This window comes from Brugia malayi (genome assembly GCF_000002995.4).
Source record: "Brugia malayi strain FR3 genome assembly, contig: Bm_v4_ChrX_scaffold_001, whole genome shotgun sequence".
Taxonomy (NCBI): Eukaryota; Metazoa; Nematoda; class Chromadorea; order Rhabditida; family Onchocercidae; genus Brugia; species Brugia malayi.
In genome coordinates this window covers 10,983,567-11,007,495 of record NW_025062479.1, presented here as the reverse complement: position 1 = coordinate 11,007,495, position 23,929 = coordinate 10,983,567, and the positions used below count along the sequence as shown (strand labels likewise).

Sequence of the window (23,929 nt, the reverse complement as noted above, 5' to 3'; positions counted from 1 at the left end):
ATAAATGAACGAACAGACAAACAGAGAACAAACAAATAAACAAATAAACAAACATCATGCGAAAATGAAATATTACAATAAAAGAAGGAAAAATTGAAATGAAATTTAATTAGTGGGTAGATGTTTTATTGTATATCAACAATTTTTTTTTCACATAAATGATGCATAAACGAAGTGATTAAGTTATTTTATTATTTTATATTTGGCCTTTAAAAAATTGACAAATCTTGACGAACAGAAAAAAAGAAAGAAGAAAATCATTATTAAAATTTGATATATAAGGATTTAATTTAAAATGCGCATTTTAATTTTTTGAATTTCTCAACAAAACAAAGAAACTTAACATAAAAAACAAAATTTGATCCATTATTTTGCTCTATAACATAGAAAATGTTAAACATTTTTAGCAACATTTATTATTATTATTAATTGCTACTATTGTTTACTATTATTATTAATTACTAATTGTTCTTATTGCTAATATTAATAATATTATCATTACTACTGTTATTATCACTATTGCTATTACAATTATCGTTATTATTATTATTATTATTATAAACCTTAAAAAAGAGCTAAAACTGAAAAAAAAAAAAGATCTTTTAAATATATAATTTCATAATACTAATAATGAATAACAACAAGTACAAACATATGTTTTTAAATTAGATTTCTTAATTGCTAAAATAGTTGGAAAGTGGAAATGGATGAGTATTTCACACTACTAAATAGTGTAATAGGAAGTAAAAGAAATTGAAATCGATTTAGGAAGAGTTTAGTCCAAAAGATATACACATACATACATACATACATACATACATACATACACACACACACACATATATATATATATACATATATATATACATCAATGATTGAATGAATCCTCAGAATTAACTACTAAAAATTCAAAGTTTTCAAATTATTAAAATGAAATTATTCAAACTTTTTTTTGAAATGTTAAAATTTAAAGGATTATTTCAAAAATCCTTTTTATAAAAAAAATCTTCCATTTTCAACTCTAAATATAAATTATTACAAATGTAAACATTTTCAATTGTAATAAGATTTTATATTGCGATATAATTTTTTGATAATTAATCAATAATGCCAAGTGTAAATATAATCTTTTTACTAAAATTTGATAAAAACAAAAATTTGCAAAAAAAAAAAAAAAAAATAAAAAGGATTAAAAAAATTTTAATATGATGAATACAATTGACAAAAAAAGAAATATATTTGGTATTTGTTAATGAAGTAATAAAAATAAAATAATAAACGATAATTATACGATTTAGAATTTTGTATTATTAAAAGTAAACATTACAAGTTATCACACATTAGATAAAAGTAGAAATGTTTTGAATAGACCATTGCGCTTTTCCTATCTTTTGTCTTCCATTTCTTCCTTCCCTTTTTTCTTTCCTTTTTTTCTTTTTTTAAATAAACAAGCTAATTTTTCTTTTTTCCGCTGTATCAGTCCTTTTGCTCAAAAAAATGACTCCATTCATATTTTGATAGCTTTTGAAATATTTCAGAATTTTTTTCTTATTGATTTTTAATATCACTAACCGTATATTACAATTTTTTTTTATTTTTATTTATTAATTTTTTTTAAGAAAGGGAAAAGAAAAAGGAAAGGAAAAATTACTGCCATCCATTTGAAACGATGAAATTTTGCGATGAAATTATTGATGTAATTTTCTTCCTTGTTTTTTTTCATTGAAATTTGATTCTTAATCATTTCAAACAACTTTCGTTATGCATACATTATTATTATTATTATATTTCATATCTATTTTTTTCAAATAAAAAAGAGCACAGAAAAAAAAAGAAAAACTAAATGTAAGTAGAAGTCTTGTAAACAGAAAAAAAGCATTACTAAGAACCATTTTTTTTTTAAAAGAGGCAAAAATAAGATGAAAAACAAAAAATAAAAATATGAAGAATATAATGGAAAACAAATAAAATCGTTTGTCAATTGCTTTTCTTAACAAAATCCAAATTTAGTTACTTTTTCGTTTTTCCCGAAAATAATAATTATAGCAAATCTCGAAACAAAAATAGTTTTTTCATAATGATTGATAACAATAATATCAATTGGAAAAAAGGATAAAATACAATATATTAAAGATGATATATAATTTTTTGGTAAAATTTCCAATATTTTTTAAGATTTTTTTATCAATTTCATCATCGGCAAGCGAAATAATATTATCATATCTTCCATATATCATTCTTAGATGTGTGAAAATTTTTAAACACATTAAATTTAAAACTGAAATAAAATAGAAAAAAGAGAGTAGGAAAGAAAGAAATGAATAGAAAAATAAAATACAAAAAAAAAAAAAAAAAAATGTTTCCGACAGATAATAAGCTATCCGTTATTTTTATTTCAATAAAAATCATAAATGATTAAATAAGTGCATTATTCAAAATTAATTAATTTTTGCAAAAGTTAGAAGTTGAGATAGAGGGAGAAAAAGAAAGGGGGAGAGAGAAAGAGGGACAAAGAGTGAAAAAAAAAGAAAATGAGATATTTTTCGGTTAAATTTTTGTTTTTTTTTAAAGTAGAAAAGTATGTAACTAAATAGATAAAAATAGTGAAAGATTGATTAGCTGTAACCAAAGACTTAAATTGAAATGAAGAAAATAAAGAAAAAAAGAAACGGATTTCGTTCTTTTTTTTGACTGCGAAATGCGAAAGAATGTTATTTATCAAAATTTTAAGAAGCAAAATAGCGGAAAGGGAAAAAGACCATAAATGTGGTTGAAAAGTAAAATGATGATCAAAATTTGATAAATCTCCGTTCCATTAAAAAAAAAAAAAATGAAAGAAAAGAATTTTTAATAATTTTTTTGGATGAAGTATACTGTACATAAATCGCATCAAAATATTTGAAGAAAATAATTTCTTTTAGTTTTGCAGGAATGATTAAAATTGGTACAAAATTTATCCGTTCATTAATGAATGGAAATCGAAAGTATACTTTTATGATGTAATAAAATGGTTAAAGTTACTAATTAACTGATTTAATTTCTTTTCAACTAAAAATTGGTTCATCTTAATCATTCAAATAATGAAATAGAAATATGGAAAAGATTTAAAACGAATGTTAGATGACCATACAATCTAATATTATTATTAACTTAAAAATGAAAATGAACATTTCAAAAACTGATAAAAAATCTAAATGAAAACAATTAATTAATGAAATTGATAAATGATTAATTTCGGTTTGCATTTTCATCAATTATGTATATCATATATCCATGCAGTATAATACTAACGTACAGTCAAGTGATGATAAAAGTGATAAGATGAAAATACATAAACAAAAAAAAGTAAAAAACATTTATTGAATTCTCAATGAATAAATTATTTATTTGACATTAAAAAAAGATATAAATACTATAATATGAAATCAATAAATTTAATTATAACTAATAGATAAATAAAAGTGTAATATTCGTGTTAATAATCATTATTTATTATTATCTTTTTTGTCATTCCAACACAATAAACATTTAATTTCACTTTAACCTCTTTTTTCTATTCTACACAATCCACACACATACACTACACATGCACACACACAGACAGAGCATGGTAATTTATTATTTTATATATATAATATGGTAATTTGTCATATATAGTCATATATATATATATAATCTATTATATTAAAAATTTTAAATATATACAAATACTTACTCTAAATTATTATTGACATTACAGAAATAATAAAAGTAATTTAAATTATCATCGTTCAATAAATAATGCGGTAAAAGAATGGAAAATGCATTACAATTTAAATTTTAAATGATAAAAAAGGAGACGAAGTTGGAATGGAAGTCAATTCTGCTGACATAAGTCCTTATTAGTACAAAGGATAATAATACATCGAATCATTTTTACGAAGCATCAAATTTAGCGCAGTACAACCGGTTCCGATACTGATAATATGGTGAAATACACATGCACACATACATACACACATACATACCTGCAATTAATTCATTTATTTAATTACCTAAGAAAAAGGAAATTGCTTACCTGATAATATTAAAACGTTTTTTTGGAAACGAAATGATTAGAAATTTAAATATTTTCACGAAAAAAAAATTTTTCTTTTTTTGCTAATTATAAAATATTAATATCCTGTACATAACAATAGAAATTTATATATTAAAAAAAAAAAACTAAACGAGCATTTCATATAATAATAATAAAGAAAGTGAAAAAAAAAAGACAAATTAAAAAAAAAATATCTTTACCGTTAAAACATTAATTATCAATTTAATATTGTTTTTAAATTTTTCTTTCCTTTTTTTTTTTTGTTATGAACTATCGTTAAAAGTATTAATTGATGTAATGTAAAATAATTTAAATATTTTTCATTCTTTTTTTTCTGCATTTACATATAAATAAGAAATTATTGGAAGTTTATATGCGCTGATCTAAATAATAATTAATAGTAAATATTATAGAAGAAATTTCAGAATATTATTCCTTAATTTCATTTCTTTATTTCGTCCTTTTTCTAAGTCCTGCAAATTTTTATAAAAAAATAAAATCTTTATTTATGCAATGTTTCAAAAAGAAAAGTAAAAAAAGAAAAAAAAATAGAATGATTGATAGAGAGATTATTGAATGGGTGGAAAAGTGGATTAAAAAAGAAAAAAGAATGAATGGTAAGAAAATTGATTTTTTTCCCCTTGTTTTTTGCTAAATTAAAAAAAGAGCTGAATTACGAAGTATTATGAAGTTTCGTCTAGTCTCTCTCTCTCCCCCTTTCTTTCTCTCTCTGTCTCGTTCACTTCTTAAGAATGCTTAGCATCCAAAATTCTTACACATAGACCCAAAAACTAAAAAAAAGGTTAAAATTTAAATTCTGATTTATTTCAACTTTTATATTTCATTTTTTAAACGTCCATCGATAGAAAAAAGCAAAAAAAGAAAAAAAACTAAAATAAATTGCAAATTACCGAATTATTTGAAGACAGAATGAAACTGACAATAATTTAAAGATGAAAAACTATCGATTAATTGATTAAATCAATTAAGAAAGAACGAAAGCGAAGAATATTTGCTGTGACAAAAAAAAGAACAATTGATATAGCAATTAATTAATGAATAAATTTTATAAAAATGCCGAAACTAATTGAAAATAAAAACGAAAAATAAAAGAAATAAGATTTGGTATTAATATCGTATAATAATTAATTTTATTACTTTTACATCATATTACAGAAAAAGAAACGAATATAGCACTAATTATTAAAAATTGTTTCAAGCAAAAATTTTTGCATAATAAAATGAAACAAAGAAAAAAAGTTTTTAATTATTAAAATTAAAATTCAATTAAATAAAAAACCTTTCTAATGGTTAAAATTTTCGAAGAAGACTTGCTTATTTATTCTTTCGTTTTTTTTCCTCATGGGAAAACACTTTTAAAAATGATACAAATGATAACAATAAAAACAAAGAAAAAAATTTAAACGGCATTTGCTAATTTATTTTGCTTTTTTTTTAATTCTCTTTTTTTCAATAACTATTGATACGTAAAAAATGTAAAAATTAAGCTGGTAAATTTGTTAAAAATTGAAATAAAGAAAAAAATTTTTTCATTAAGAAATGATAATATATTACTGTTAAGTGATTGAAATATGTAAGGAGAGAAAGAGGAACACAAAGAGAAAAGTGATAGAATTATAACAAATAAAATTAGAGATGGGAAACAAGATTTATTGCTCTAATCATTCCCTCTTCATCCTTCTTCATTCATTTGAAATTGTTCATCCTTTTATCATCCATGTTTCAACAGACTAAAATAGCTGGTTAATAAGAAAAAATGAAATTTGTTAAAATTAAACTAGCATAACAAAATAATTAAATTCTAATTAAAAAAAAAAGATTAAAATTTTAAAAACAAAAAAAAAAAAAAAAGAGATTATTTTTGTGAAAAAAAGGAAGAAAGAGAAAGAAAGAAGGCTTAAAATTAAAACCGATGCAATGAAAAAATAATTTTTGACCAGTTTTTTTCTCCAAATATTACTGTTAACTCTTTTTCTTTCGTTTTTTTTTTTTTTTTCTATTTTTATTTGCTGTCATTTTCTTCGTCTAATGCCGTCTCATCGCATCTTTTTTTTTTCTTTTTTTAATACTTTTTACTAAATTCTCGTTTCACTATAGGTGTTTGTTTGCTGTTTTATTTTCCTACCATTTTATTCAAGCTTTGAAAAACTTTTTTTGGTCAACTTTTACAACGAAAAAAAAATAATAAACAAAACATTAAATCTTTTATTGATTATTGTAAAAACACTTATTTTGCTAATAATAAATGAAATATGTATTAATCGATGAAAAAAAGGGATAAATAAAATTATGGAATAAACAAATTTAAATATAAATTAAATAAATAAAAATCATATAAACAAATGAACATATAAAACAAACAAATAAATAAAACAAGATAAAATTATTGTGAAGATAGAATGAATTGTGGTGAATAAGTGAAAACAGGAAAAATTGATTGGATTATTGTTTTCATTCTTAACATTTTTAATATTAGTGGTTTAGAAATGGTACATTATTAAATAATAATGAAGCAAATTTCAAAAGATCATAAGAGGGATGGAATGAAAAAGAAAAGCTTGAAAATGTACAAAAAAAAAAAAAAAAAAACAAAAGAACGCCAGTACTGATATTTCCTCATATTAATAATCTTTTATAGAAATGAACTAATAAAAATTTACCTATTATAATCTTTTATATAAATGTATTGATGAAAATTTTATTTGTTATATATTTCCTTTTTGGATATTATTTTTCTTTTTATGAATATTATTTATGAATATTATTTAATGAATATTATTTAAAAATTTTTAAATGATGAAAAAGAAAATTGTAGAAGAAAAAGGAAAAAGAAAGCGTAAATATACCAAAATCGATTACAATTTTCTGTGAATAAGCAATTTTGTCACTTAAATACTTAATCATTCAGTCTTAATTTCTTTTTCTATCATGTGCTGTTTTTCCTCCTTTTCGTTTTTTCTAATAACATTTACCCTACTCAATCCTACCCTACCCAACTCTACAGTATTATACTTCATCTTATTTTACTCATCAATTTTGAGAATGCAAAAAAAAGTAAGAAAATTTGGAAATAAAATATTTTCACGTCTTTTCTCTTTCTCGCTTTAATATTTTCTTCCTTTTCTTTCTTACCTATTTATATTATTGTAGCTAAAAAATAAAATTAATTTTAATAACTGTAATAATTTTTAAAACAAAAACAAATTCAGTCAAAAAAAGGCAAAACAAATTAAATATGTGTGATAATTAGAATGAATTTTATAGCAGTTAATTATAAAAAGATGAATATATTAATCAATTAGAATAAGAAAAAGAAAATGATAAATGAAATTAGAAATATTTGAATATATACTCGTTTATCTATATAATATGCTTGTGTGATAATTTGATATATGCGATGATAATTCTACTGGATGATATTGATTAATTTGATAAATGTTGCACACTATTAAACTTTCATTTCTGCAATACTGGTATCTTTTCTTTGTATTCATTAAAATATGCATATGCATATATATATATATATATATATATATATATATATATATATATATATATATATTCCTTCTATTATTCAAATTTATCACAAATTAGCCACAACTGACTTGTAGCATTAAAATGATAATGAAGAAAATTCATTTATCATTCTAAAATCAAATAAAGAAAAAGAAATTAAAAAGTGGAAGAAATGTTGAGAGGCCCAAATGATAAAAGTTGTTAAATGATATAACAATGAACTGATAAGCTTTTACACAAACAAACACGAAAAAAGATTTTTTAAAAAAAAAAAAAAAAAAGGAGGAGAGAGAGAGAGACAAAGACAGAGATTTGAAAATATTCAAGATAATTGTATGCTTTAAAAAAATGTTAACACAAAATAAATGAAATTAGGGGGAAAGAATTGATTAAAATGAATGAGATAGGAGGAGGGAAAGATAGAAAGAAAAAAATTTGTGAAATGAAATTTAGAAGTAAAGCATTCACAATTTACAAAGAAAGAAAAAAAAGCTAAACCAAAAATTCAACAATTCACATCATAAAAATTACAAATGGTCAATCACACAACAATGAAATAAATATGAATTGGTTATTAAATGAAATATTTCAGGAACAGATGGATTGAGATGATAGGAAATGAATGAATGAATGAATGAATGGCTGAAGTGACCATCTGGACAAATGGAAAATGATTTGGGTTGATAATTTGTCCACTACTATTGCTAATTCAAACTAAAAATGATAAACGAATAAATTATTTATTTGTTTATTATTTTTAATATTTCTTAATTTCAATCTTCTTTTTTCTTTCATTTCAAATCTTTCTATTCAGATCTTATTGATAAGCTCTGTTTTAAAATTATCGATTATTATTATTACTTGGAAGCAAATGATATTTCGTTATCGATTACTATTATTATTATCATTATTATTATCATTTGGAGTGTAAAATAAATGATATTTTGTATTTGATTATATTATGGGATAAAAATTAATAATGCATTAGAAGTATTGGAAGAGAAAATTATCAATAAATAATTGTTTATTTTTATTCATCATTAACAAAAATGGATATTGACAAAAATAATGAATAGAAAATAATTTTATTAACAAATTTTATTTCTCACATATGATATACAGCATGAAGCAAACATATCTCCCAAAAAATATTTCTGATTGAAACTGGATCGAAATGTAAGATTTGAACAAAATTAACTTATTGTTATTAGTTTTTAAAGTTTCATTTAAAAAAGAACCCTAATTACTATTAATTTGATAGATTTACAGCAATGAAGTAAGCCAACAATGTGATTTTTCTAATTGAGCAGATATAAGTGATCATCTGGAATACTTGTACTATAGTTTTTACATTATGTAAAATCTAAATTTTAACTCAACAATTGCAACTTTGATTTTATATAATGTGAAAGGATAGTATTTCGAAATATTTCAGGCAAAAAAAGAAAAAACGAAAAGAAAGTATTGTAAAATATAGATTACAGATAGTTAAAATGATAAAAAAAGGAAAAATGATAATGAATGAGCAAAAAAAAAAAAAAAAAAAAAGAATTTAAAAGAAAAATTTTTTTTTAATCGTTTTCTTGTCTTCGATCAATTTATGCAGCAAAATGCAATAACGATTAACCAATGCTTAATAACTTTACAACATGAAATAGAATATTCTCATTACTATTCTGACCAATAGCACTTATCAGTAGAATAGTTGAGACATTTATTCGAAAAACTGTGTCATACAAATCACTACTGCTACTACTATCATTTATCATTGCTATCATCATTATCATCGTTAGTGCTGACACTGCTGTCATTGTCAACAGCGGTACTAATATATTAGAAAATAAAGAAAAAAAAAATGGGAATAGAAAAAAGTAAAATGAATTCTTTGATTGGATGAAGACGAAAGATATATGTAAAATACACAAAGATTGTTGAAAATTGTACATATTTTATTTTACAATCAGTGTCTTACACTTCCTTTTTTTCTCCCTCTCTTTATAACAAATATTTCTGTTTACATGTAACACAAGTAAACAGAAATGTAATGTTGCGTTAAAGTTGAATTATATAATTAACTGAAAATGATGTTAGAAAATATTCATTTAAATTTTTTTTTTTTTTTTAGAGACAATAACTGAACTAGCAAAAAAGAAAAAGAAAAGACAAAAATTTGGTAGATGAATTTGTCATTACAACAATTTGCAGTATTGTACTGTCATAATGGCTGTATCACATTTAAATAAGATTCTTATCAATTATCATAGTGAAATAATAACAGATAATAGCGTTTATTTCATACATTAGAGTTTAAATTTAAAAAATCCAACCTTAAAAAAATGTTAATTTTGGATTATCAATAAAATCAAACAAAAATTTTCATTCTAATAACATGAATAAAAAATTTCTATTAAAATTTCAATTAACAATTATTAGATAATTAGATAAGCTTTAAGAAAAAAAAAAAAAAAATGATGAAATTTCATGAAGAAAATTGAGTACATTAGATAATATTAAATATTGAGAAGCAAAAAAAAAAACCATTAAAATGACAAAAAATTCGATTCCTTTCAACTTTTTTTCTTTTTCTTTTCTTCTTATGCAAAAATGACTTTTCCAAGAATGTAATTTTGGGAGTTGAAAGAAAAAAAAAAGGAAACAAAAAGAAAGAAAAGTGGGAAGAGCAAATGGTCATTACAAACCGTTTTCCAAATTTTTTTCTTTTTTTTATTTTCCATTTTTTAAATGTAATATGCTTTCTCTTAGGAAGAGAACCACAACATTGTAATAAAAAAAAAGTATTAGTTGAAGGAAGCAAAATGGTAGTTGTATGCATGTATATATATATATATGTATATATATATAGAGAGAGAGAGAGAGAGAAGGAAATAATTAAAAAATTTTTTTCTCTATCTGTCTTATCTTCCCGCTTACTTCTCAATAAAGTAATGAATTTTAATAAAATGAGAATCTCTTTTTGTTTTTAATCGCATATATGTATATATATTCGGCCAAAATAAGGATGAAATTATTGAAATATTTAGTGATAACAAAATAAATGAAAGGGAATGATAAGAAAAAAAAGGAAATAAAGAAAGATAGAAAACTTTCTTCGCTTATCATAAATAATTACTTTTTTCTTTCATATCAATATTTTTGGATCAATTAAATTAATTTTAAACAATAAGTTATAATGAAATAGAAAGAGAAGGAGAGATATTGTCAACTGTTCTATTATAATCGTATCGGAGATATGAGATAACTATGAAAGATTAAATGAAATCATTTTGATAATGACCAAGTTTTGATAAATTACTAGGATGAAAAAGAAAAATGGAGAATAAGAGTGAAAATTTTAAAACATATGCAAAAATATGACTTCAAATCAATATAATAAAAATGAATGAATAAATTAAACAAATAAATGAAATTAAAATAAATTTTTATTCTTTACGGTCGTTTTTAATGAAAGAAATGAATAAAAATGATCTCACTACTGTTAATCATTACTATTATTTACTATTTATTATTATTATGATTATGATTATCACTGTCATCAGCATTATTATTTATTTTACTGCTATTATTCTTATTAGATGAATAATGCTAGAACCACTGAAATGAAGTGGAATTTCACAAATCTATGATAGAATATTAAAAAAAAACTCCACTAAGCAAAAGATATGTTTTAAAGTTCATAAACTTAACAGGAAATCATAAGAAAAACACACACAAAAAAAAAAAAAAAAAAAGAAAAGAAAAAAGGGAGAAATGAAGAATACAAGATAAATATGGAAAAGAAATAGTAAAACATCGAAATTATTTACTATAATGTTTTGACCCTTAATTTTTCTTTTTGTTTAATAAATGATGAATTAAAATGAATGTAATCGCTGATTAGTCATTTCCTAAGTTTCAATTTCATCTTATTTAAAACATTTTTTCTTCCCTCATCTTTTTTCTTAAAGTTTTTCAATTTGATATATTAGATGTTTAATTATTAAGTATTAAAGTATTTATTAACTATGAGAAAGCTCAACAAATTAGTTAAAGATGAAAGGAGGTATGAACAATAGATTTCGTCAGTACATAATAAAAAATAAGATCTATTTCTTGAATTTCATTCTAAAATATTAATTTTTGTAATCTGTAATTTTTCTTTAACCTACTTTCTACTCGTCTCTTTTTTTCTATTTTCATTTAAAAAATTTAATTATAGGCAATGAAATTTGAAATATTACACTAAATAAATGAGATGAAGAAAAAAGAAAAAAAGCTAGAATCATCCAATGATGAAGCAAAAAAAAGAGAAACTAGGAATCTAATGTACAATTATTATTATTATTAGCACCATACGAATTTTAATATTAATATTAATAAAACTAAAATTTACGTATTCCTTAAAAAGTTTAAACGCATATCAATGAAAAGAATTCAAATGTTGAGTTATTAATAACTATTACAGGCAATTATTATAGGTAATATTTATAGGTAATATCATACGTAAAAACTACTATAAATGTTATACTATTATGATATTATAGGTAACAAAATGAGATTTTATGTGTAGATGAAAAGAATGCATGGAAATGATAGAAATAAATTCAGTGGATTGAAAAAAATAAAAATTATGCAAATGATTTCACATATATCTTTCATATATAAAAATGAAATAGTTTTTAATGCTAAAAATGAAATGAAATAGTTAACACATAATATGAAACAATGAAAAATGTATAATAATATCTCTAAAAAAAATAGAAAAAGAAAGAAATCGTTTGACAATTTTATATAAAAGAATTCAAAACAAAATTTTTTTCTAATTTTTTTTTACATTCTAACTTAATTTCCATACAGTAAGATTAATAATTATATAATTTGGAAACCAAAATGACACCAATTTATTTTTTTTTTTTTTTTTTTTTACTTCCATATTTTGGTGTGAATTAAATGGAAAAAATAACATTAACTAGGGATAACATTTATGGAATTTAAAAAAGATTTTAAAAAACCGTGAAAAAAAAGCGAAAAAAATATTATTGGAATCCCAAAGATTAAAAAAGCAATTTAAATAATTTGAAAAACCAAAAAAAGATCACATTTTCAACTTTCACCACTTAATAATTTCAAAATATAACATTTTCGAAAATTATTTAAATTTTTAGTCAATATGTTCAATGATGAAATAATCGTTAATAAATTTTTTCCTGCTTGATTACTTCATACTTTTTTTTTTTTTAAAAAAAAAGAGCCAATAAAAGAATCGCTAATTAGAAAAAAAAGTAAAACCTACAAATCCTTTTAATACATCTACAATTCGATGTCTTGTTCGAGCTCCGGTAAAATGTACTTTATCCTGACCAGGTCGATCGATTACCGTTACTCGTTTGGAGTGCTCATTGTTTTGTAATGAACGTTTTCTATCCGTCATTTTCTATAAACATTAAAAATAAAAAAATTATAAAATCAGAAATAAATAGGAAATTAAAACTACAATTTTTTGCTTCAGAATAATTTTATTACAGTTAAATTATCACTTTATGTTTGTTTATTTTTTTTTTTTGGCTCGCAATTAAAATTTTTACATATTCAATTATTCATATCGTAAATTCTAATAAATTTAATCATGAAATTAATTTCTACAAACACAATATCATTTTTTTATAAATATAATATCGTTTAATATATTTTAATAAATTGAGGAAAAAAATTAAACGTCTTTCTTCTTTTCACTTTTCCCACACTGTAATTATCTAACTATCATTATCATCCGTAACAGTTAACTGATTAATACGCATAAAAACTAATTTTCCAATATATTATAATTCTTGATTAATGCGAAAATTATTGACTGATTTATTTGATTATTTATTTTGATCATTTGATCACTGAATGAGGAATTTTCCTTCAGTTTTTTCCTAATCGTATCATATCACATTCTCTCCAATCTGTTGTTTTGTGGAAAAATATTCGGAATATGATATTAACCACTGTTAAAAAAAGACCGAGAAGTGGAAAATATCCGGGATATGATTAAACCACCTCTTAAAAAACAGCCGAAAAATGGAAAAAAATCCGACATATTAATCGTATTAAAAAAAGAAAGAAAAAAAAAAATTCCTGTTCATATTCTTTTATGTGAAAAAAGAAACACTTTGTTATTTATAACAAAATTTTTTATTAAAAAAAAAAAATAAAGAAGAAAATAATTTTTCCTAAACACAAAAAAATAAGAATAAAAAAAGAACAAAGCTACAAAACATGAAAAGAATTCGCACACAACCTACAAACTATCTATCTATCACAATTTTTTTTTATAGCACCCTGAAAAACGCGACTGACAGACCTATCAAATAACAAAATAAAGTGCACCATATATGCATGAAACGAAAGACAGACTGACACGCCCCGGCGTATATTTGGATGATGATGATAATGGTGGTAATAATGATAATGATAGTGATGGTAATGATAGTAACGATGATTGTGATGGTGATGATGACTAATATCTTGCTTTTTATTGAATATAAAAATGGTGAAAGAATTTTTTCATTTATTCATTCTTCCTAAACACTTATAAACTGTAATAACTTTAACTAAGTAATGAATAGTCATGACTTAATTAACGGATAGCCAAAACTATAACCATTATTACGGATTACGAATGAATATAACGTAAGTAATGAGTAGTTATAACTTAGTTTAGTAATGAATACGTCATAACTTTAACTGAGTAATAAAGAGCCATAACTTAAGCATTGTTGCGAATGAGTTATAACTTAATAAGTAATAAATGACTATAACCTAACTGCTCAAAGAAATATAAGAATGTGTAAATGAATAGGTATATACTTGATTATAAAATGCAAATGATATATATCTAGAATTTTTAAACATTTTTGTTTTGTTCTGTTTTTTTTTTTTGTTCATCCTACTTGTAAATTCATATTTATTAATTAATTCCTCGTCAGTTCTTATTATTGTATTCTTTTTCCTGAATTATATATAGAAGCACATATGCATATATATATATGAAAATGAAAACCTTTATATGGTCAGGAAATGAACCGTCTTTTGCCGTAAATCTTTTATAATTAACGATTGGTATAATAAAATGAAATTCAGGATGAAGATGAGCAACGATAGGAAGTGACAAACGATGAATGGCTGAATTCCATGTTTTCGCAAAAATTTTACGATTTCCTGAATAAATGCACGATTCGGGTTGTTTATTTCCGAATTGTGTTATCATTTTTGATGATATTACGGATGATGTTGTTGCATTTGTTGTTGTTGTTGTTGTCATTGTTATTGTTACTTTTGTACAATAATTAGTGTAAAATTGTGATATTGCTAAAGTTTCCGGGTTATCATTGATAACTACATGTTGCAATCTTGATGACATCTTTTTTTCTTTCCTTTTTTTTCTTCGTTTTGTTTTGCCAAAATTTGTTCCAACTTTTATTTCTTTCTCATCCAATTTCGTTAAAATTCAAGAGAATAGTGATTACAAAACTTACAACCTGAAAAAACTTTTATATTAATAGCATCAAAAAAAGCTTATTTAAGTGCATAAAAAATTTAAGTTAAACTATTAATGTGTTGAATAATAATGAAAATTATAGCACAAAAATTGTATATAATATAATATTTTGATATTACATCATATTTTTTCAAAAAAAGAAAAAAAAAACGACAATAGATAATTGCTAGAAGTAACACATCTCCCCTATATCAACAAATTTTACATTGGATTAAGAAAAGAAACTATCATCGTTGTGAACTAATAATTAAATTAAATTTGTAAATTTGTAATTGCAAAATGATATCAAAATTTACTTATATATTTACTTATTTATTTATTCAGTTATAAATATTTGTTATAGAAAAAAATTACGAAAGTAAGGGAAAAAAAAATCCTTAAATATTCATTCCGTTCCATTTTTATCATTGCTAAAAATTTATTTCGTCTAAAATGCAAAAAAAAAAATACTGACAAAAATGATATTTTATTTTTTCTTCCTTTTTTTTGTGATTTCAATGTAACATTTCAAATTAATTTTTATATTTATTAATTAAAAAAAATTTTACTAATTTAAATGATACCCTAAAATTGCCTTTTTTCTGTTCTTCCTTTCTTTTTTTGTTTTTTAAAGAAATTTCAAATTCATTCTTTATAACAATTTACAAAAAAAAAGTATATTATTATTCCATATAACCTTGAATTTATTCGCTAATCTTGCAGTTTAAATTCCATATGAATGCAACTATTATGCAAATCTTGACCTAATTCAAGCATTAAAATTTTTAACAAAAAAAGAAAAAGTAAAAAACTGGTTTTTAGATTTAATAGAAAATATTCATCATTTCAAATAACTTTAAAATATCCTAAAATTCAAATTTCATCAAAATTACAGAATTCCTTTTTTATTTTTTTTCTTTTCCCTTTTTTCTTTTATTATCAGTATTATTATGTCACTAAAATTCAAAGATTTGATTTTTCTAAACCTTCGTTTTTTTTTGCTTCCTTCCAAAAGAAATTTAGATTATATTTCAAAAAATCATTTCTAACTTTTTTAATTTATCTGAAGATTTTAAATTTCCACCGTGTTTGAAGTTACGTATTAAGTCAAAATGTAGAGAAAATGATTTTTTATTTATCTTAATATTAGTTAGACGACTGTTTGAAAACAAAGGAAGAAAGGAAAAATGATTAAGGTGAAGAAGTTAGAAGAATGAAGGAGAGAAAAAGGAATTAAAAAGAGGAAGGAATGAAGTAAATGAAACAAACTTTTGAAAAAATTTTTTTTTCATTAGAAGAAGTGAGAAATAACAAACTTTTTTTAAGTAACAGAAGTGTTAGGGTTTAAAAGCCTAGCAATAAGAATATAAACAACAGCTGGAACTAATTGATCAGATAAGCGGCCAAATTTTTTTTTTCTTTTTTTTCTTGAAAGATACAGTTGTTTAAAATACAAATAATTTCGTGTGTTAGAAAAATTAAAAAAAAAAAAAAAAAAAAAAAAACTTAATAAATTATTGAAAAAATTATTAAAAAAAACCATTTCATAGAGGTTAAAATTAGCATACCAAATTGGAAATGTAATACTTTACTTCCTTTTTCCGTCTTTTTTTTTTTCCTTTTGAAAATACTTTAGAAAAGGGAAAAAATGAGAAATACCATTTTTCTTTTTTTTTTTTTTGTTTTTGATTCTACGGAAAAAGAAAATTGGAAAGATTTGTTACTGCTGTTGTTGTATTTTTCTTTTAATAGAATTTTCACAGGTGTCTAGATTTTACGATAAAATGTTACGAGATTTTTTTTTCCTTAACTATTTCAATAAATATAATGTCCTAATAAAATAAAGGATGTTTAAAAGTGATTTCTTTCACTAATTTATTGTCTTCAACAAATTGAAAAGTAATGGATTAAACATAGATTAAAGAACAAAGAAATAAAATTTTTAAGTCAAAATTTAAAATATTTGGCTCCGATAAATAATTGAGTGCTAGTACAGCAATACTATTTGTGCCAAACAAACAATAACAAGAAAACAAAAAAAAAGTGATGGCCAAGTATTTCATTTCCTAGGATCAAAATATTTACATGAAAGTATTATAAAAAATTATATTGCTTGTAAATACAAAAGAAAAAAATGATAATGTATGAAATTTTTCTTACAATTAGCTTCAAAAACATTAATTTTTGTTTACTTTTTTTCGATTTAGCAAGTTATTTATTAAACAATTTAACGAAACTTAATGACTCAACTGAAAAATAATAAATATCAAAAAAATATCATTAAAATAATCCAAAAGATAACAAAAAAACAATTATAATGAAAATAAAGTATTAATTTTAAAACAAAAAGAAAACAGAAAAAATACCACAAAGAAAAAATTGTACCGATTATAATTAAATACCTGAAATAAGAATTAAATATTTACTTCTATTAAATTATCAGTGAAAAAGTTATAAAAGCAATGCAACAAAAAAAAAAAAAAAAAAAAAAAAGAATGGAAAAAAACAAACCTCATAATGCTTTTTATAGTTTTTACTATCATAGCTCTTGTTTTGTTTTTTGAAAAAAAAGTATAAAATATGAAGTGGAAAAACATCTTTGAAAATAAGTTGCAATTAAATAAAGTGTAACAAAATTTTGCATTTGAATACCTAAAAAATATTTATGCACTGGTTGGTGACGACAACGCATATAGTGTAAAATGATACTTTTTGTAAAATAATAATTTTTTCAATTAATTATTCGCTAATCTCCTCTTTTGTTTTTTTTTTCCAAAAAATATTTTTATTTGTTTTTTTATTGCATTCTTTCATTATTATTGCTATTATTATTATTATTATTAATTATTATCATTACCATTACTATTACTATTAATAATAATAATAATTCCACCTGAATAATTCGTTAAAAAAAAAGAAATTTTATCGAATTTAAAAAATTGAAAATGATTAAATTACCAAACGATTATCTAACACTAATTCTCGTTCAACTCAATTCTAACTCTAACAACGTTAGCTTCATGTCCTCATTCACCCGTTTCTTAAAATTGATGCAAGCTAATTATTTTATTCACCTTTTTCTTTTTTTTTTCTGAATCATGCTATCAATACAAGCTCTTTTTTTATCTGCAATAGTTTATCAAAAATTTTTCTGTTTTTTGCATCGCTCAAAAGAAACATAAAATCATAGAAATGAAATGTTCTAGAATGAAACCAAAAAAAAAAAAAAAAAAACAAAAAAACAAACAAGCGACATTATAAAAATAAAAGGAAATAAATTATTTAATCGTATATAGACAGTTAACGGAAGATAAAACATTGAAGAAATCAGTCATTCATTTTACTATTATTTCTGATCTTTTCTTCAAAATCATTCTTTTCAAAAATATTGCTTGAAAAGTTGCGTTAATTGAATATAAAAATACATTGTCATGTTAACAAATATTAGATTTCACATTATTTACAATTAATAAGTCTTAGAATATTTTAAAATTCAAAGAAAAAAAAAAAGATTATTTCACATCGAATGAAATTAAAAAGCAAATAAGCTAGCTTAGTTGCTAAACAATGGTGATGCTGATGCTGTTGATGAAAATAATTGATGATATCATTTAAAAGACAATCATTTTCTTTTATTTAATCACTGTCATTATTATCATATAAATTTACAAATAAAAAGATTATAATAAGTTTATTAAATTTAATTTGCTTATTATTCATAAAATTTTTAGCAAATAAATTAGTGCTAAAATTATCTAAATGTATGAATTTTTACGAAAAATTATTTTTGAAATTTTTATTATAATAAAATAAAATTATCAATTCAGTGATAACGAAACGAAATGGTCGAAATAAAGTTTTGCGCAAAAATGAACAGAAAGACACCTTTTTTTTTTTAAAAAAAAAAGAAAAAAGAAGAAGAAAATGAAATTGAGTAATTTTAGAAAAGTCGAGAATAATTTCCTTCAATTTTATCAGCAAATATAACTTTCGTCTTAAAAAAAAGGAAAAGGAACCATGAACTATTCATGCCACCTTTTTTTTTTTTTCCTGAACAACAATTAATTGAAATGTAAACGAAATTGGCATGAGAAGATGAGATTTTTTTTTTTCGTAATTATAATTTTTCTACGCAAAAAAATGATAACAATTAAAATTAGATAAAGGAAAGTTAAAATTAAAACAAATAAATAATTAATTGTTCTTGTTGTTATGACAATATAACTGTTATTGTAATAGCATTTGTGGCATTGTGCATAGTTAAATTATCATTTGCTGCATAACAGAAAATAACATATAATTATTTTAGTAAATAATCATACATGTATACAAATTTTTCCGATAAATTTAAACAGTTAACTCAGTTAATTTCGGAAAAAAAATTAATAATACAGTTTGGCTGTTTCATTAACTCACTAGAAAAAAGAAAATTAAATTAAAAAGGAAATAGCAAGTAAGCGTTTACCTTTGAATAAGTTTATTTGATCAATAGATGGATTATTTTTGGTTAAAATACAATTTAAAAAAAATTCATTGTAAAAGTTACGATAAACTTTTAATTATTTAATAATAATATTTGAAAATAACCATAAAGTTCAGATAAAAAATAAAAACCATAGCAAATGTATCCCTCTTTTCCTTCTAATAACAATTAAAATTATATTTAACAAAGCAACAAGTTAGTATAGAAATATAAATTTTACTCCAATAAATAATTAAATTTATTTAAAAAAAATGATCTATCAAATATAAGGAAAAAATGCTAGAAAGAAATTAAAGTGTTTTCTAAGTACATAAAAAAGCTCCAAAATCTCAAGGAATTAGAGAATAAAATTGAAATTTCATTTTAATTAGTGAAATTCTTATTTTGAATGCCAAGAAATGTCGGTGAAAATTAAAAAAAAAAACAATCATTGTAATTTACTGGATAAATTACAGGTGGTTATTATTTACATATATAAACGAAAAAATTGAATCTTGAAGTCCTGAAATTTGATATTGAAAGTGAGAAAAATGAATGAGACTGAGATATTGCAAATATAAAGTAAAATTCTTAAGGCACAAGCAATAAGCAATATTTTTTCTTGACAGTTTAAAAAGCTAAAAATTTTTGAATACAATTTTTATATCAAAAATGTTACGAAAATGTTGCAAAACAAATATGAAGCAAAGAAAATATTTCTAAAATTTTTTATATTTCTAAGACTGTAGAATATTTTTAAAATTTAAAAGTTCTAATTTATTTCTTCGTTTATTTCTGCATCCAATAAGTGTATTATTCACAAACTGTGCTACAACTCATTTTATTATTCCTAAATTAGACATTTTAAATGAAAAAATTGAATCTTTAAGTCCTGAAATTCATTAATTTTGTCAAAATTTTCAAAACTTTACCAAAATTTTATCAAAAACTATTTATTAACTTTATCAAAATCATTGTGACGGGTATTAATTGAATAAATTTAAAACGGTGTCTTTTATAAAAAAAAAAGAGATTCAATTCTTTCTACCATATGTCAAATTATTGAAAAATTAAGATCTATCCGCAAAAAAAAAAAAAAAAAAAAAAAAAACAGAAGTAATTTTTGTAGCTAACGAAATTCAGAACATTTTTAGGATGAAATTTAGATTTTAGTAAAAACAAAACATTAATTTTCATAAAATTTCATAAAATTTTGTTATTTATCAACGATTTAATTAAACTAATTATTACTGTAAATAAACATTACAATATTAAATGATATTAGTGGATTAACAAATTACAATAAATTTGCCCACACATCTACTGTTAGACAAATAATCAATAAATAAAAGGCAGAAAAAAAAGAGATATCCAATATCCACGTTATATGTATGAAATGAGAAAATTTCATATATCGGATCTTTCCATTCTTCTTGATTTCGCTATTTTTCTCATACATTCTGAAAAAACGAGTTAATTGAATGGGACAGATGCGCTATTCCTTTTTTGTCTTTCTTCTTTTGTTCAAAAAAAGCTAAATCTTCGTGTCAATTTAATTATTTCATCATTTTCAATTCATGTATAAATTAATCTAACATGTTATAGTGTTTATGCCTTTTTTTCTTCTGTTTGTTTGCTTACTTTTCAGTTTTTTTCTCTTTTTTTTAAAGTAAGAAATATGGTGATTGAAGTCTTAACAAATGTTTCTTACAAATCCTTTCAATGTAAGATGTATTCATTGAATTATCAAAAATTAAAAGGAAATTGATTTTCTAACCTTGGTTAATGATTTTAACAAAAAATAAACTTCATAGGAAACAAGAAAGCATAAACTTTACTATTTAAAGTTTTAATTATGAAAATTTTCGAAAGCAATATAAACAGAATGTAAGAAATTTAAGAATGTAACACAATGTGATAACATGTTGTGATAAATTTTATCCTACAAATAGAAGTTAAGTTTTTGATAACAATATAATAATTACTGATAAAAAATATGTAAGAAAACACTAACGATTTACAATAACTATGAAATATATTTAACCAAATTCAACAATGCAAATTTAATTTCACTGGTTTTATTTAAATTTAATAATATATATTTGATGAAATTTGTTTAGAATTATTTTTTTTGCAATTATGATTTTGAATGCTTCAATGCTATGATGATGTTTTCTTGTACGTGGAATGCGCGAAAAAATTCATTCTTTCTCTTTTCGTATACAGTCAAATCATTTGTGCCTTTTCAGTGTTTTGCATCACATTATGAATTACTAAAATGGAAATGTAATTTCTTATCATGAAATTTCCAAGTCAAATATTTCAAATCAAATTTTCTAGTCATTCTTTTTCGTTTTCTTTTTCCATTCTTCTACTTTGCCTCTCATTACCAGTATTGGAAACTATATTAAATTTCTGCAAAAATTTTTTAAAAAAATCCATTTTATTATATTTTTCTTTCAATGAAATATGCAAATAATAACAGTTGATTAGTGCAAAAAATGACAAATGATTTGATAATATTATAAAGAAATGACAGGAATATTACATGATATCATAAGAGGAAAACAAATTAATAGATAGTATTATTATATTGCAGACTGACTGATATTAATATATACGGTGATCCACTAACAGTTACGGATTTCAGCATCATATTAGGAGGCTCACAAAATGGAGTAGCAGGCACTGGGTGCATTTGTCGAGATCGCCAAAATGAGCGATGTAGCGCACAAATGCACCGAATGCTTCGTGACGTAAGCTCAATATGTATTGTTGCCGAAGTACTTCGGTGTAATCAGAATCAAATATATCATTTGGTACTGTTTACAATGTAAATGGATGGCTTGTTAGGCCCCGACCTATTTTTTGGAAGGTCACCTTTCCAGGTGACGAATTAAAAGCAAGCATATAAAAGAAATTAGAAGGTGAAATATTTGAAAATATACATTGGAAGTTGTTAATTTTATTTTTTATTTATTATTGTTTGAGAATAGCTTTTTTTTTAATTTTATAATTTTTTATGTTTAGATCAAATGCTGCAAAAATTTAATAAAGTTTAAACTTTACTAAAATTTGATAAACAAATTGTTTAATTAATTATACTTAAAGAAAAACGTAAAAAAGAAAATAATTTAATAAGTCATTGCAGTGATCAATATTTTTTAAAAAAATGAAAAAGCCATTATCATCGCAGATTTTTTGAATTTTATCATTTAATGGCAAAATTAAAAGAATAAATTTAATACAAAAAAATTACGATGGAACTATTTTGATAAATTTTGTATGATACACACAATAATAACTAATATTTCTTCATTTGAATGAGTTATTATGTTAAGTAATGATAACAAATGATATCATTATGAAATATTTATGTATATTAATAGAAATGTAAGATAAAACAAAACAGTGAGAAAAGATTTTTTAAATTGAATAAAATAGGAAAAATTTTTTTTTTATGACAAATTAAGAAAAAAAATATCAAGTGGCTGTGATGATTTTTAACGGTGTTTTGAAATAATGGCAAAAACAAAAAAAAAGTGGTGAAAATGGGTAAAACTGAAGAAATGCAATAAAATAATTTCAAAAAATTGCGGGAAAAAATTTACAAAAAATAAATTATTCCCGATTTTTTCATTCACTCGTTCCTTCCCTTTTATCTATATCTATTCTAATATTTTATTGCTTACCTAAAAAGAAGAAAAAAAGTTTTTTTTTTTTTTTCTTTAAAAATGATAAAAATGAAATAAGAAAAAAAAAAAAAAATGCTTTCATTAGTTTAATGAACTTATCCTTTCTTTTTTCCTTTTCATTTCTTCCAATGTCCTTCCATCCTTTAGGTTTAGCTAATTAATGCTAATCAATAATAGTTGAAGTTCTAAAAGTACGCGTTAATTAAAATGGCTTTCCATTTCATTTTTTTTTTAGAAAAAAAAAAACCATTCTTAAAATCATGTAACAAAATTTTATTTGGATGCTTCTCTAATTTGTTTAATTATAATTGGTAGAAAAATACAAAGAAGGCAAAATATTATGGCTATGTTTTATCTAACTAAGCTAAATGTAAAATGGAATAATAAAACAAAGTTAGAAAAAAAAAAGAATTTAATTGCTTAAATTAAATCAGCACTTGAATCAGTCACGAATAAGATTAGAATTAATGAATGATTTGTTGTTAATTAAAAAGTAATCAACTTAATCTTCTCAGAAAAAAATTATCATTCTTTTCGTTACATATCATTATGCTTCCTTTTTTTCTTACCATAAATTTATCATCATTATGCAAATAATAATTGTTTTTAAATTGATTTTTATCGATTGGTTGAGATAT

General features: G+C 22.3%; 2 protein-coding genes across 2 annotated transcripts; one reads left to right on the top strand and one right to left on the bottom strand.

The window, feature by feature from the left end:
• Positions 1-12,878: 12,878 nt before the first annotated feature.
• On the bottom strand, positions 12,879-15,017 carry Bm14099 (Uncharacterized protein; the record flags this gene model as incomplete). Its single annotated transcript, XM_043074434.1, has 2 exons — positions 12,879-13,046; positions 14,658-15,017. 2 exons carry the CDS (start codon positions 15,015-15,017, stop codon positions 12,879-12,881), a joined length of 528 nt encoding a protein of 175 aa, XP_042930368.1.
• Positions 15,018-21,745: 6,728 nt separating this feature from the next.
• Positions 21,746-22,433, top strand: Bm17967 (Uncharacterized protein; the record flags this gene model as incomplete). Its single annotated transcript, XM_043074433.1, has 2 exons — positions 21,746-21,774; positions 22,196-22,433. 2 exons carry the CDS (start codon positions 21,746-21,748, stop codon positions 22,431-22,433), a joined length of 267 nt encoding a protein of 88 aa, XP_042930367.1.
• Positions 22,434-23,929: the final 1,496 nt, after the last annotated feature.